General features: G+C 50.3%; 1 protein-coding gene across 2 annotated transcripts; it reads left to right on the top strand.

Moving 5' to 3' along the window:
* Window positions 1–202: 202 nt before the first annotated feature.
* Window positions 203–12,757, top strand: ccdc180 (coiled-coil domain containing 180). Of its 2 annotated transcripts, none has more exons than XM_088281302.1 (36): window positions 203–440; window positions 1,804–1,901; window positions 1,964–2,061; window positions 2,133–2,242; window positions 2,303–2,422; window positions 2,778–2,888; window positions 2,988–3,083; window positions 3,617–3,780; window positions 4,467–4,586; window positions 4,647–4,726; window positions 4,803–4,891; window positions 4,962–5,081; window positions 5,417–5,590; window positions 5,655–5,770; window positions 6,152–6,278; window positions 6,362–6,422; window positions 6,508–6,599; window positions 6,678–6,865; window positions 6,947–7,116; window positions 7,202–7,382; window positions 7,453–7,599; window positions 7,678–7,822; window positions 8,189–8,305; window positions 8,416–8,493; window positions 8,593–8,810; window positions 8,882–8,892; window positions 9,414–9,474; window positions 9,870–9,935; window positions 10,010–10,076; window positions 10,350–10,485; window positions 10,565–10,725; window positions 11,177–11,302; window positions 11,369–11,462; window positions 11,926–11,992; window positions 12,138–12,279; window positions 12,550–12,757. In XM_088281302.1, exons 1-36 carry the CDS (start codon window positions 336–338, stop codon window positions 12,670–12,672), a joined length of 4,179 nt encoding a protein of 1,392 aa, XP_088137428.1. In that variant the 5' UTR covers window positions 203–335; the 3' UTR covers window positions 12,673–12,757. The 2 variants fall into 2 exon arrangements, with proteins under 2 accessions (XP_088137428.1, XP_088137512.1); XM_088281386.1 differs by having other exon boundaries at window positions 6,678–6,769.
* Window positions 12,758–12,808: the final 51 nt, after the last annotated feature.

Here is a 12,808-nt window from a genome sequence, read left to right on the forward strand (position 1 = left end):
GATAGTGGTATATATTAAGGAAAATTACCTCAAGCCCTTTCTTCCCAATTTCCTTAATGTCATTTGTAGAAATAAAGTAAACAAAGTCTTGGAAAAAAAAAACTGACGACGTTGAAATCTTCTCTCGATTGCACCACGTGACTCACGTCCTTTACGTCATGCCTTCGTGATGTCCTGGCAAGCGCCAGTGCGCCCTCTGTCGTCCAACCACGTGACTTGTCGTTTCCATAGAGACAGCATCAACAAGGGTGTCCATGTAGCAGAGCTCGCTTCGATTTTAGTTGTTAACAAAAAAAAAGGAGAAAAAGATTTGGGCAGTTTCAGGTGTTACGCAGATGACGTCAGTCGAGCGCCAACGTTTGCAGCAGGCTAGCGTTAGCATGTCGGAGAGCCGTGTGGTTCCGAGCGGCGAGGTTTACCAGCAGCTCTTTGATGATCAGGTGCGTCCGACCTATGCTAATGCTAATGCTAATCCATACCAACCATTTATTGTTTGACGATGACAATAGTAGCCAAACACATGCTGATACTAAAGTCATTATCTAATGCATTCCAATGCTCATTTTTCAAATGACAATAAATGATTTGGTGGAGAATGTTACAAGATGATTTAAAGGCACATGCTAATGCTAACACTGATGATAATAACGATAACAAATGCCTGCTAGTAACAGTAAGTCATTAGTGAGCACTTTCAAAAGTGTTCAAGAATGAAAATACTTGAACAAACACCAAATCTAATATTGCTCATGATAATTTCCAAAGATTTTGAAGTGTAAAAAGGTGATGAAAATAAAACACATTCTTGTGATTATTGCTGATGATTTAAAAAAAACAGTAAATCCTTAGTCAACATTAATATGTAATGATTGTGAATGTGCTTGAGCACCTGCTAATTTTATTTGCCTATCGTAAGTACATGCTAATGCTAATGTCACAGATATTAAATGCACGCAAATCGTTATGTTGCTAACAAGTCCTTTCTGAACTATTTGAGTGAAATAAGAGTTTTAAAGATGTTGAAGCTACTTGAACACTTGCTAATGCTAATATTGCTCATGATATTCAATACATGCAAATGCTAATGTTGCTAACAACCAGAGGTGGGCATTTTACTCAATTTTGCATACCCGTAAGTCATTCGTCAGTCCGCCATTTTTTTCCAGCCGAACCAAACAGTAATCGGCAATGGGAATTTCTTGAAGTTCAACGATAAGAAAACACAAGTTCCGGTGTTTGCTGCCCAGTGGCCTTGTACTTCCCATCCTGGTGACTTGGGCTCTCTGGCATCTTATTTAAAGCCAACTGTCTTGAACTTGGATTTGAAATTGGAGAGAGATTTGAAATGAGATTGGCAAATCAGTGCTGTTGTTCGATCCAGCTTCTTTCGTCTTAGGCAGCTTGCTAAAGTGAAGTATCTCCTTTCTCAGTATTCATGCCTTCGTCACATCTCGGCTAGATTACTTTAATACACTTTATTTTGGAGTCAGCCAATCCTCCATCAAGCGTCTCCAGTTGGTCCAAGATGCTGCTGGTCGCTTGTTGACCGGTAATCGTAAGAGGGAGCATATAACTCGGACTCTGGTGTCCCTTCACTGGCTCTCTATACATTTTAGGTTTCTTTTGAAGATTCTATTATTGGATTTTTAAAGATTTTTCATGGCCTCGCCCCAGCTTACCTCTGTGAGATCCTCCACCCTTACGCCCCTGCCCACTTCCTCAGGCGACGCTATTAGAGGGACCGAGGACAAAGCAAAGCCCACCTCTGCTAACAATAATGAAACGCCGTTTGTGTACTTCAAGGTTCGTCTTTCCAGGAGTCTGTTGGCCGCACGCAAACACGCTGAAACGACGCGTGTGCGTGCTGCTGACTGCGACACGCCTTGCGTCACCAAGAGCAGGTACGCACGTGCACAAACACACGTCTACACACAAAGACACACTTGACAACGCGTGTGAGCAGGGAACATTCCGGAGCCCAGGGCGATGACGTCGGCGAAGATGATGACGGCGAAGGCGATGCGGATGCGGAAGAGGTGATCAGGCTTCCCGACAACGTGGGTCAGTATGACATCATGACCTCATCCCCGTGACGCGTCGACGCCAACCAATGATGTGCGTGTTGTGTTCAGAGGCCCGGCACGACTCGTGTGACATCCTGCACCGCGTCCACCAAAACAAGAAGATCCAACACCAGGAAGCCGTGCGCCACGTGCACGCGCAACTCACGCACCTTGCGCAGGTAACGCACACATACGCACACTTACATGCACATCCACATGAACGGCATCCGTGTGTGTAGGTGTGTGAAGCACAAGTGAGGACACACAGTGTGCAACTGAGGACCAAACTGCAACAAATCGACGCCTCCTTGCACGAGCTCGCACGTGACATGACGCACGTGCAACAACGCAGCCTGCAGGTACACAACAACACAATGTGCCAACACATCCAAATGTTTAGATGTCGGCACAACCGCTATACAACATACACACCACACACACTCTGCACAACATGAACACGGTCTTTTCAAAACCTCTGCGCACAGCAGCTACAACAACTGTCGTACAACTGTGACACAAGAACTACACAACTCGGTAGCAACAAAACATCATGCCAGTACACGACAACAACACGTGTACAACATCTGCACAACTGGAAGTACGCATGTACACTGCATGTGTGTGTGTGTGGGGGGGTGTTTGCATTTGTGTGTGCGTGTGTGGGTGTGTGTCTGTATGTGTGTGGTGTGTGTGTGTTTGTGCGCATGCACACAGGACGTGTTGTGCGTGTGGAGCTCGGTGGAGGCTCACATGAAGGAGAAGAAATCCAGCGTGTTGACCTTTGAACTTCAAGTCAGTGAATGTGAGCGCCTGAGAGTCAACAAGGTGATGATGTCACTTCCTCCCCATGACACATGCCCACTGATTTCGGTTTCATGGCGACTAATGCTGCTCTCATTTGTGTGTGTGTGTGCGGGCGCGTAGATTAGACCGGTGCTGAGGCGCTACTGCCACCTGCTGGAGAAGATCAACTTCCTGCCTTGCACAAACACGCACGTGCACATACACAGCCAGGCCACGGTAATCCACTGACTGATCTCTCGTGTCTGAACTCGGGCTGTCAAGATGAGTCGACTAATCACGACAACTATTATTAATTTGAAAAGTTGACGCTTGATTTTCCTCTCGACAATCCCTCGTTTGCGGCTTCTGCCACAACGCACATGCACAGTCGTGCTAGTCCTTGATGTCAATTTAGTTTCACGGCTAACCCGTGTTAGCGTCGCATCAGAGTCCCAAAATGCAAAACTGCCTTTCGGAGTCAACTCTGGATGATGGCGGCATTCGTTAGCCAACTGGAATTACTCAAAAGGCACTTTTTCAACAGCAAGCGCACATGTACTACTTTGCATTCATGTTCAGACATTTCAGCACTCAAAGGAACATAACGTGCCATTTGCCACAAGTTACCTAACTATTTCAAGACATCGGTCGTTAGAATATGCTAATTGACGGCATTCGGCCTTATCTTTAAAAAAGGCATGGACAAAATACGGCCCGGGGGCCACATGCAGCCCGTTCGAACATTTAATGTGTGTGCGCGTGTGTGTCAGATGCTGAATCAGTGCCTGCTGGCCAACCGTCGTAGCGCAGCGCGCCTCCTGCTGCTGCTGCACGAGGAGTCCCTCCAGCAGGAGGCCCTGCTGCGCTTGCAGTGGGAGGAGTCGGTCAGCCTGTGGAGGCGGAGCCAGGCCAGCCACATCGTCCAGGAGTTCAGGTGGGCGGAGCCTAAGCTTTGGCAGGTCATTTACATCCTTCATCAACATTCAGTACCGCTACTTAACTCATTCACTAACAGCCAACCTCTCTTCTTTATCCTATTTCAATGCTTGCTTGCGCGACCTTTCACCCCACCGCCGCTCTCCGGTGCCACAACAGCGAGCCCATTGTGAGAGGGAGATTGCAAACGCTTCACGTTGCTATGAAGCTCGCATATCCAAATGAGCTCAAATGATTTGAAAGCGTTGAAACTAGCCACTAGACAAATCCAAATATATCGTCATCTGAGCTAATAATTAGCGATTGAAAGCATTTTTTTTAGTCCAACTTGAACAAACTGGAACAAGCTGGCATTGTCGTTTGGATTGTGGCCAACGGCGACAACAACTTGTTGAACAAGTTGGACTAAAAAACAAAGGATATTCGAAAAAATCTGGGTGATGGCCAAAGAAAAAAAATGATTGCGCTTGTCACAATTTAGCCGCAAATGAACTTCAATGTTTGTTTATTGAAGACGAAGCTGACCTGTTTGCAGGAAGCTATGACTTTCAAAAAATATTGTGTTAGCGTGACAGGTGTACATGTAACATGTTGAGCGGCACACTTCTGTGAAGTTTAACGATATCGGGTCATGTGAGGTGGCGGATCCGACGGCGTCAGGTGACATGTATGATTTGGTGGCAGGTTGTCAGTGGCGAGCGTGGACGTATGGCGCCTGCTGTCGGATGAGCTGACCTTCCAGGAAGTGGACCAGAGCGTGCGGCGATTGTCCCAACGGCGCTGCGACATCGTCACTGGTCTCAGGTAACAAAATGGCCGAGCGCTTTGAGGTGGGCGTCCAATCCCATTGCGCGTCTCTTCCAGCTCCTTGGTCCCGCCTTCCCTCTCCACATCTCTGGTCTCCGATTGGTTCACGCAGCTGACGGCCGTCAATCAACAGATCGGTAACGCCTGCGTCCGTCCGTCGCTTGCGTGTGTTCATATGTGCTGCATGTTTATGGCCATGCGTGTGTCCGTCAGACATGTGTCACGCCGACTTTCTTCATCAGCTGCGTTGTCGTTACGAGCTCATGTGGCAGGATCGCGTGTCCCAAGTGCAGCGTTACCAGGTCAGCTCCTCGCTTCTCAACCGCCGAGGCTTTGTTGATGGACGGCGTGCGTGCACATTTCGTCCCGCAGGAGGCGCTGTGCGCACTGGAGCTTCCGGAGGAGGAGGTGAGCGACATAGTCAAGTCCCAACTCATCTCGCTTATTGGACAACACCAGAGACAAGACGAAATGCAGCTGGCTGCCATCGACGTCAGTCCTCGTCACGTGTCTGTTCCGCCACTGTCACTCGTCTGTCACGTGTCACGAGAGCGTCATAGGTCCGACACCTGGTTGTCATGTCACGTCATATCACTCACATATGTCACCCATCACCCCTCTGACACTGTCATGCATGTGTTTGTCCTCATGGTTCATACTTTGGTCATGTTTGTGCCACAGGCGTTCCGTGCACGATTAACATTGTCCGTCACGACACGCAAGCACGATGCAGATCATGTGCCTCGAGCCTCCGTCGTGCGTGTCACTCGCATGTCCGTGTTGTCGTTACATATTTTGTCACACTAAAGCGCGTGTTGTGTGCGCAGACGTGTTCAGACAGCTTGTACCGTGCGTCGGCGCGTCTCAGCCGACGCGTGTTTGTGGTCATGCGGGCGCTGGCGTCACTGTGGGAGAAGCACGGCGGCATCCTGCTGGGTCGAGAGGAGCAAGTTCAGCGTCGCCTGGACGAGCTGCGGCTGGCGCAAGAGCAACACGTACAGGTGAGGTTGACCATGACGGTGACCGTGACCTTGACTGTGATCGTGATTGTCATGACCCAAAAAGAGGAAGAGGGTTTTCCTGGACGAGCTCCTGGCCGCGCTTCGCCAGGAGAGCAGCGAGGTGGCGTTGAAGTTGTCGCTGGAGCAGACTGTCGTCTACCTGCGCAACATCAGGAACAGGTCAGATCATGCTAAGGCTAGCGGAATAGCCCGTGACCGTCGCACAAGTCATGACGGGGTTTATTGCCAGTGAATGCTTATGCGAAACTGACGATTGTTGCTTGTGTCGTATCAGTCACGTGCCACCTGGTCACGTGTCACGTCAGACGTGTCTGTCGTATGTCACATGACTTGTATGACTTCCAACTCTGTCACCTGTCTTACACAGTTGTGACAAGTCTGTCAACTGACTTTAATGTGTCATGCCTGTCATAGTGTCACATGACTACCCCCGCAGTCGCGTGTATCATGCCACGTGAACGTCATGTTTGGCACGACATGCGCTTATCACATGATTGTCACGTGTGTCATAGCAAAGTTTGGGTTTGTGTGCGTGTGCAGCTGCGGCGAGTGCGTGACGGACCAGTGCGCCGTGTTGGACCGCCTCCCTCGTACCTTCGTGGACGAGCTGCTGGAGTTCAGCCGACTCCTCAGCAACTTCTTCCACCTTGGGAACTCCTTCACTCCTGTGACTGGCACACGCACATGCACGCACCCACGCGCACACAGTGCATGTGTCTCATGATGATGATGTCACTGTGTCTTGCGCAGAGTGCAGACGACCTGAAGAAGCTGCCGCCAGTTGATGACGTCATCGCCAGCGACAGTCAAGGTTTCTCTCTGTGCAAGATGATGATGTCATTTCGACGGCCGCTCCGATGCATGCTGAACAGCCGTGTGCGCGTGTTTGTGTGTAGAGAGTAATCAAGAGGATGCGACAACCGAGGAGGAGCCAATCCGCTGTCAGGATGATGCGGCACCTGAGGATTCTTCTGATTCTCTGGCTGAGGTGAAGTCAACCTCTGATTGGATGGGCGGAAAGAGGCCGGAATAAAATTTGCACGTGTGCCTGTGGAAACTTGTTCAGGCTGAGTCGTCTCTTCTCGAGCTGTACGACATCAGCAGCAAGGTCAGCTTGATGTCCTCGAGGGGTGTGTCCTACTCTGGCCCCGCCTTCAGGTGCCCCGCCTCTGACCTGCCCGGCAATATGAGCAAGCAACAGGAAACGCACCTCAGCACGTTTCCTGTCGAGCTTCTCATGCACGCGCTCACCAGGTGTTAGCATTTAGCACGCCGTGCTAATCTGTGTTTCCGTTTAACGCCGGCAAGATAATCAACGGCGCCACCTGTGTGCAGGATGCGCATTTGGTTCTTGGATTACGTGGAGCAGCGTTTCCAAGATGTCCTGACATCAGCCATCGCCACGGTAACGGACCGGAAGGAGGCTGTGCGCGCCTACCACGAGCTGCAAATGCAGCCGCTCGATCCATTGCATGTCAAGACGTGCATCTACATGCCACGCATGGGTACACATGCACACGCACTGGCACGCATTCTTAACATATTCACTAGCATTAGCGCATTAGCGCATGAACACTTGTGCGTGCGTAGCCGAGCTGCAGCTGCACAAGCAGCGCGTCGACGTTCACTGCCAAGAAGTGTCAGACGTGCTGGCCTCATGCACGGCGGCGTTGCAGGAGCTGCAGGCGTCCACGCACGAGAAGAACCGAAAGCTGACCGCCACGCTCGGCGAGATGGAGGATAGCGTCCTCAAAACAGACGGCAGCCAACGGTAAATGCTCCGACTGACTGTTTACCATGAGTGCGTGCGTCCGTTTCACTCGCCGCGTGCCGCGTGTCAGTCTGGAGGCGCTTAGCGCCACCTTGCAGGACCGTCTGGACGAGCACATCAAACACACCCAGCGCTCGCACTCGTCCTTCCGGGCGTCACTTCAGCTGCAGATGGACGAGCTGCGAAATCGGACGGCGCGCCTTCTCAAATCCTTCAGGTATCCTGTGCCGCCGCCGTTGTCGTCGTTTGCCCCACCATTGACACACGTCCGTCTGGTCACGTGTCTGTCCGCCAGGCTGTTCAGCGAAGGTGGCGACTACACGCGGCAGGAAGTGAAAATCTCCCAGAGGCGTCTGAAGGAGGAAAGCAAACGCATCAGCGTCACAGAGGAGAGCGTCTACACGGACCTGCACAACCTGCAGACCAAGACTTTACAGCAGGTCTCGCTCGCACGCACGCACGCACACACTTTCCGTGTTCGGTGTTTCAATGACGTCTTCTGAGACCTTCTCTGCTCTGAAAGGTTTTTTAAATCTTTAAAGAAAATTGAATCTGAAATCAGGCGCGTGAGCATGATGTTCTCGTATGGATTGTCCGCCGAGAATCTCACGCTCGATAAAATGTTGTTCCACCGCTGGTCTTCACAACATCATCACGTTCGCGCAAGCAACTCCTCGCAGTGTGGCTTTGTTGCCGACACAACACCAGACCAAGTCACGTGACTCCGATGACATCTGCGTGGCACACGTTAGAGCCGATGAGCGGGACGCAAGAGGCCTGAAAGTGGCATTTGCGTTTTTGCTCAGGTGAAGGCGGCGTCCGGGCGTCTGGAAGAAAAGCTGTGCGTGCTGCAGGCCGAGGTCAAGTTCATCGAGTTGATCGAACGGATACTCAGCAGCACTCAAGTGGAAGTCAAAGCCGAGGTTGCCGTCGCCGCCGCTGCCGCTCACTTTGCAGCTTGGCTGACTTTCGGTAGGCTTGACTTGAACATGTGCGTGCGTGCGTGTGTGTGTGTGTTCATGTGCACGCTCAGGCAGCAAGCAGCAACCAGCAGGAGGCGGTCATCAGCGCTCGCCTGGAGCAACTCCGGAAAACTCTGGAAGAAGAACACGTACAAGCACAACAACAATAACACTTTATTCTCGCCTCTCTCTGCTCTTTGCGTTTGTTGACACATCACCGTTGATTTTGTACGTGTGTGTGGGGGCAGGTTAGCATGGATCAGGTGTTCGCCTTGTTGTCCGCCATCAGCAAGGACCTGAGGAGGCGGAGACAATACTTGGATGAGGAGAGCGTGGCCCCTCCCACCGTGTCCAAATCCAGAAAGCAGGTGTGGTCAGCTCCGCCCCCTGCCCTGCTGCAGCCCTGCCGCTCGGGAGGGAACATCATGGAAGACCCCATAGTGGGCGTGGTCAAGTCGCTCAACAGGTGTGTGCGTGTGTGAGCGTGCGTGCACGTGTAGGCAGGTTCTACTCTGACCTCTCCAACATGTCCGCCAGGTTCTGTGAAGGTACTGACTCCACTACCTCCATGTCGCATGTTGGCTGCATCTTGAAAATCCGGTCCATGCTTGTGTGCGCAGGTTCAAGGTTTTGTGTGTGTGCGTGTGTGTGTGTGTTTTAGGCATGTTCCGTGCCACAATTTTTCAGTTACTCACTAATAACAATACCAAGTTACCAATACTGCTTTTGGTGCCCAATAACAAATAATTTTAAAAGAGGCCTTTCAGTTATTTCTGACACAATGCTGAATAGTTACTCTAAAATACAGAAAAATACAGTTAAAAATAAAACACACCAAAAAAGTGAGTAAGCAAAGAAACGTTGGAAGCAACACAATAATAACACGCTCTAAGTGGTAACTTCTCTTCATGGCCACATGAGCAGATGGACTCCCGCCCACAAAAGGGCGCCAGCGACTGGTATTTGTGACTGCTATCGATATCCTTCGCGATGAGTCGATATCTTGAAATTGGTACTGAGTGTCAATACAGAGCCACCCCGGTGTGTTTTTCTGTCTGTCCCCGTGTAGGTCGAAGCTCCACCCAGCGCCAGCAATCACCAAGACGCAGCGAATCTGCTGGCGTTGCAAGGTTCGTGCATGTGCATGTTTACATATACATGGGATGAAACAAGTCATCAAGAAATTCGAGTACGCCGATTGTGTGTGTGTGTGGGGGGGGTGGTGAATTAAAATTTTCTTCAATTATGCTGACATTGAGATTCGGCTCTAGTGTGGTGTGGACAGTTTACGAGAGCGGAGGTTCTCAACCTTTTTTCAGTGATGTCCCACTTGTGAAATATTTAAGTACCCCTTAACCAGCGCAAAGCATTTGGGGTAAAAAAAAAATAAATAACACTACTTCAAAGCAAGTGTTTTGCGTTTGGTATCATCTGCTGTACATCATCGAGTATTGCATGCAGTACCTCAATGAGGCTGCTTGTCAACATGCACGTTGATGACTTGTGTGTGTGCACGTGTTCTTAGGTCATTCAGGACTGACAAAAGGCTCCAGATCTTTGGTTCCAAATCGGAAGCAGATCCCAATCCAGAGTGAGTCCAAATTTACTCCATTCACATCACACGTGATGATGTCATCAATTACTGTGCTTCCTTTTTGCGTGTAGTTGTTACATCTCCATCGTGAACGCCATACTAAGGAGGACTCATCAGACCCTTCTGCTGGTTGCCAAGGTAACATGCCCTCATACACTCTCAAGCACACATGCACCGTCACTCTCACATTGATGCACACTGACTCTTGCGCACATGTACGTGCTTGCGCGCACACACATGCACACATCCAGGGTCCAGCGTGGCGCCATTTTGGATGCTCAGCCACGTTACATCGGCCCCAAACATTCATGAGAGTTTCAGTGAACCGATCAAAACCAATCGCCTCGCCGCACACGCGTGTGCGGATGGCTTTGTGGCGGTCACGTGACCCGACTGCATCCATCCCGTCAGGACTTCTACCAGAGTCAGCGTTGCGGCGGCTTCCATCGACTTCCGGCCGGTCTGGACCAATGGGTGGAGAACACGCAGCAAAGGCTTCTGGGACATCACGAACACGCACGCACGCTGCTCAACGCCAGCAGGGAAGGTCAGACGCGCACACATTTGATGACATCCTTTACGCTGAGTGTGCATGTACATGCGTGTGTGTCTGTGTGTGTGTGCAGCACTGGAGCAGCAGCAGTGCGTGTTGGCTGACATGATGCATTTGCTGCCCGCCACGTTGATCCGTGCTCATGAGAAACAACTAGGGGCGGAGCTGAGGGAAGAGGCGGGTCGAGTCCGCCGCTCTTTTGAGGAAACAATGGCCGCCAGCGAGGAGGAAAAGGTATCGCCGTGGCCTCAACATGAGCGTTAGCGTGCTAATGCTATCGCCATGACGACTGCGATGTTGTCGCTGGGCCGTTAGTAAAATGATGGACACGACATCACCATGACAACTACGTTTAGAATTAGTTTGGCAACCTTAAAGTTGCCTCAGGGATTGCATCATAAAAAAACTATCGCCATGACAACAGTGCAAGTCATTCGCCGCATCACAAAACCAATAGCATATTTTGGATTGATGGGACGCGTCGACATCGCTTAGTGAGAAGAAACTATCGCCACGGCAACTTTAGGATGGCGTTAGCAGTTGCGCGACAAGAAAATTGTTGACGTCGTGATTAGCATCAGCTGCACAAACTTAGCATGGCCCGACAGCTATGGCAACAGGGATGCTTTCACAACATCACGACTGTTAGCGTTAGCATGATGTTGATTGGCGCGCGTGTCATCAGATGGCGAGCGTCGCTGGACTGCGCGTGTCACTCTCCACCAATGAGATGGAGGCGCTGAGGCGCAGTGAGGAAGCTCGACAGCAGAGACTCCACGAAGCAATCTTGGGCGCGCATCGGGAACTGCAGGTAGGATCCGGGTCAGCGTAGCGTGGTGCTGCACTGCATGACCTCTCACCTGCCACCCGTGTACAGGAGTGTATGAAACGCAGAGGGGAGGAGTTTGTGACCTCACTGGCATCGCTGACGGAGCACCTTCTCCGTCAGATGGACCGACTTCCTCTGCCAGGTCGGTCATGTGACGTGTGTTTGTGTGTGTGTGTGCGTGCGTGTGTAATGGAAGTTTGTGTTTGGAAGGTCTGGGGGCAGTTTTTCTGTATCTGAGTGCAATTATTTGTATGAAGTTGTCATTGTGTAGCTTGTGTGAGTGTTTAGTTGTGTACGTGTGTAGTTGTCACATGACAAACGTGTGCGTATGCGTGCAGTTTAGTGTATTTGTGTGCTGTTGCATTAAATAAAGTTGTATTGTATAGTTTGTGTGTGTGCTAATTGTTGTGTATGAGATGACAACATGTATGTATTTCCTGTGAATTCCGTTTCCTGTGTGCACAAAATGGTCGTGTGCGTGTTTAGTTTGTTTTTGGAGCTTGTGTGTGCGCGTGTTTAATTGGCTGTGAGCAATTTCTGTTAGTGTGTCGTCCGTACATGGGTGTCACGTGACCTTCTTGAATGTGCTTGATCTCGTTTCTCAGAAGTGACATCGCAGCCGACGTCGGAGGACCGAGACGTCGGCATGGAAAGCTCACAACAATCCTGCAGGTAGCCTTCCACCCTTCAACACCGCCTCGGTCACGTCCTGTCGGTCCTCATGACTTTATTTGTTTGGCGCTTTCATAACAGCTGCAGCTTTGCACAGAGTACATCATCAAATAAAAAGCATGCTGGTTGTGTGTGTGCGTGTCAGGATGTGGTCAGGGATTCCTCACATGTCGCTTCCTGCCAACACGACATCCCCCGCTACCGTGGCAACCACCGCAGCCATCGCCACCTCCAAGTGCACCCTGGGACATCTGGCCGTCATCCAACACAGGGATGCTGCAACCAAGGTACACGCACGCACGTACGCATGCACGCACACACATGTGACATTCACGCTCAAAAACATTTACACAGAAGCAGGTCATGTGAGATGAAAAACAGACAAACGCATGCACACGCAAGATTCAAAATTCACACTCATGCTTATACCCACAAAAAAAGTGCATTAACGCTCAGATGTGATCATGTGACAAATGCACATTTCGCATCATGGTCATTTATTTGGGTGACAAACATTCGTGTGTGTGTGCGTGTGTGCGCGTGCGTGTGTGTGTTAGCGTTTTGAGCAGGTGTTCTCATCACAGTTGTCACATTCCGATGTGGACAAACGAAGACGACTTAATGAACTTCAAAGCTGGAAGACACACTGGAGGCTGCAGATACACACTCTCAGTCAATGATATACACGCGCATACATTCCACACACTCTGAATTGCTGTTTGCTGTGTGAGGTCATCAGTGGCTAATAAAACAGACGGAAGGCGAGTCCAAATGTTTTATTGGGTGATGAAGATCAAAGAGAAAGTTTTCAAACAA

This window comes from Idiotropiscis lumnitzeri, chromosome 1 (assembly GCF_059441095.1).
Source record: "Idiotropiscis lumnitzeri isolate Australia: NSW breed Sydney's pygmy pipehorse chromosome 1, RoL_Ilum_1.0, whole genome shotgun sequence".
NCBI classification, from domain to species: Eukaryota; Metazoa; Chordata; class Actinopteri; order Syngnathiformes; family Syngnathidae; genus Idiotropiscis; species Idiotropiscis lumnitzeri.

Coding starts and splice junctions, on each gene's coding strand:
- ccdc180 (XM_088281302.1), top strand. CDS start 336: ATGACGTCAGTCGAGCGCCAACGTTTGCAGCAGGCTAGCGTTAGCATG. Junction 10,077..10,349: donor CCCTTCTGCTGGTTGCCAAG/GTAACATGCCCT, acceptor CCATCCCGTCAG/GACTTCTACCAGAGTCAGCG. Junction 12,280..12,549: donor ACAGGGATGCTGCAACCAAG/GTACACGCACGC, acceptor TGTGTGTGTTAG/CGTTTTGAGCAGGTGTTCTC.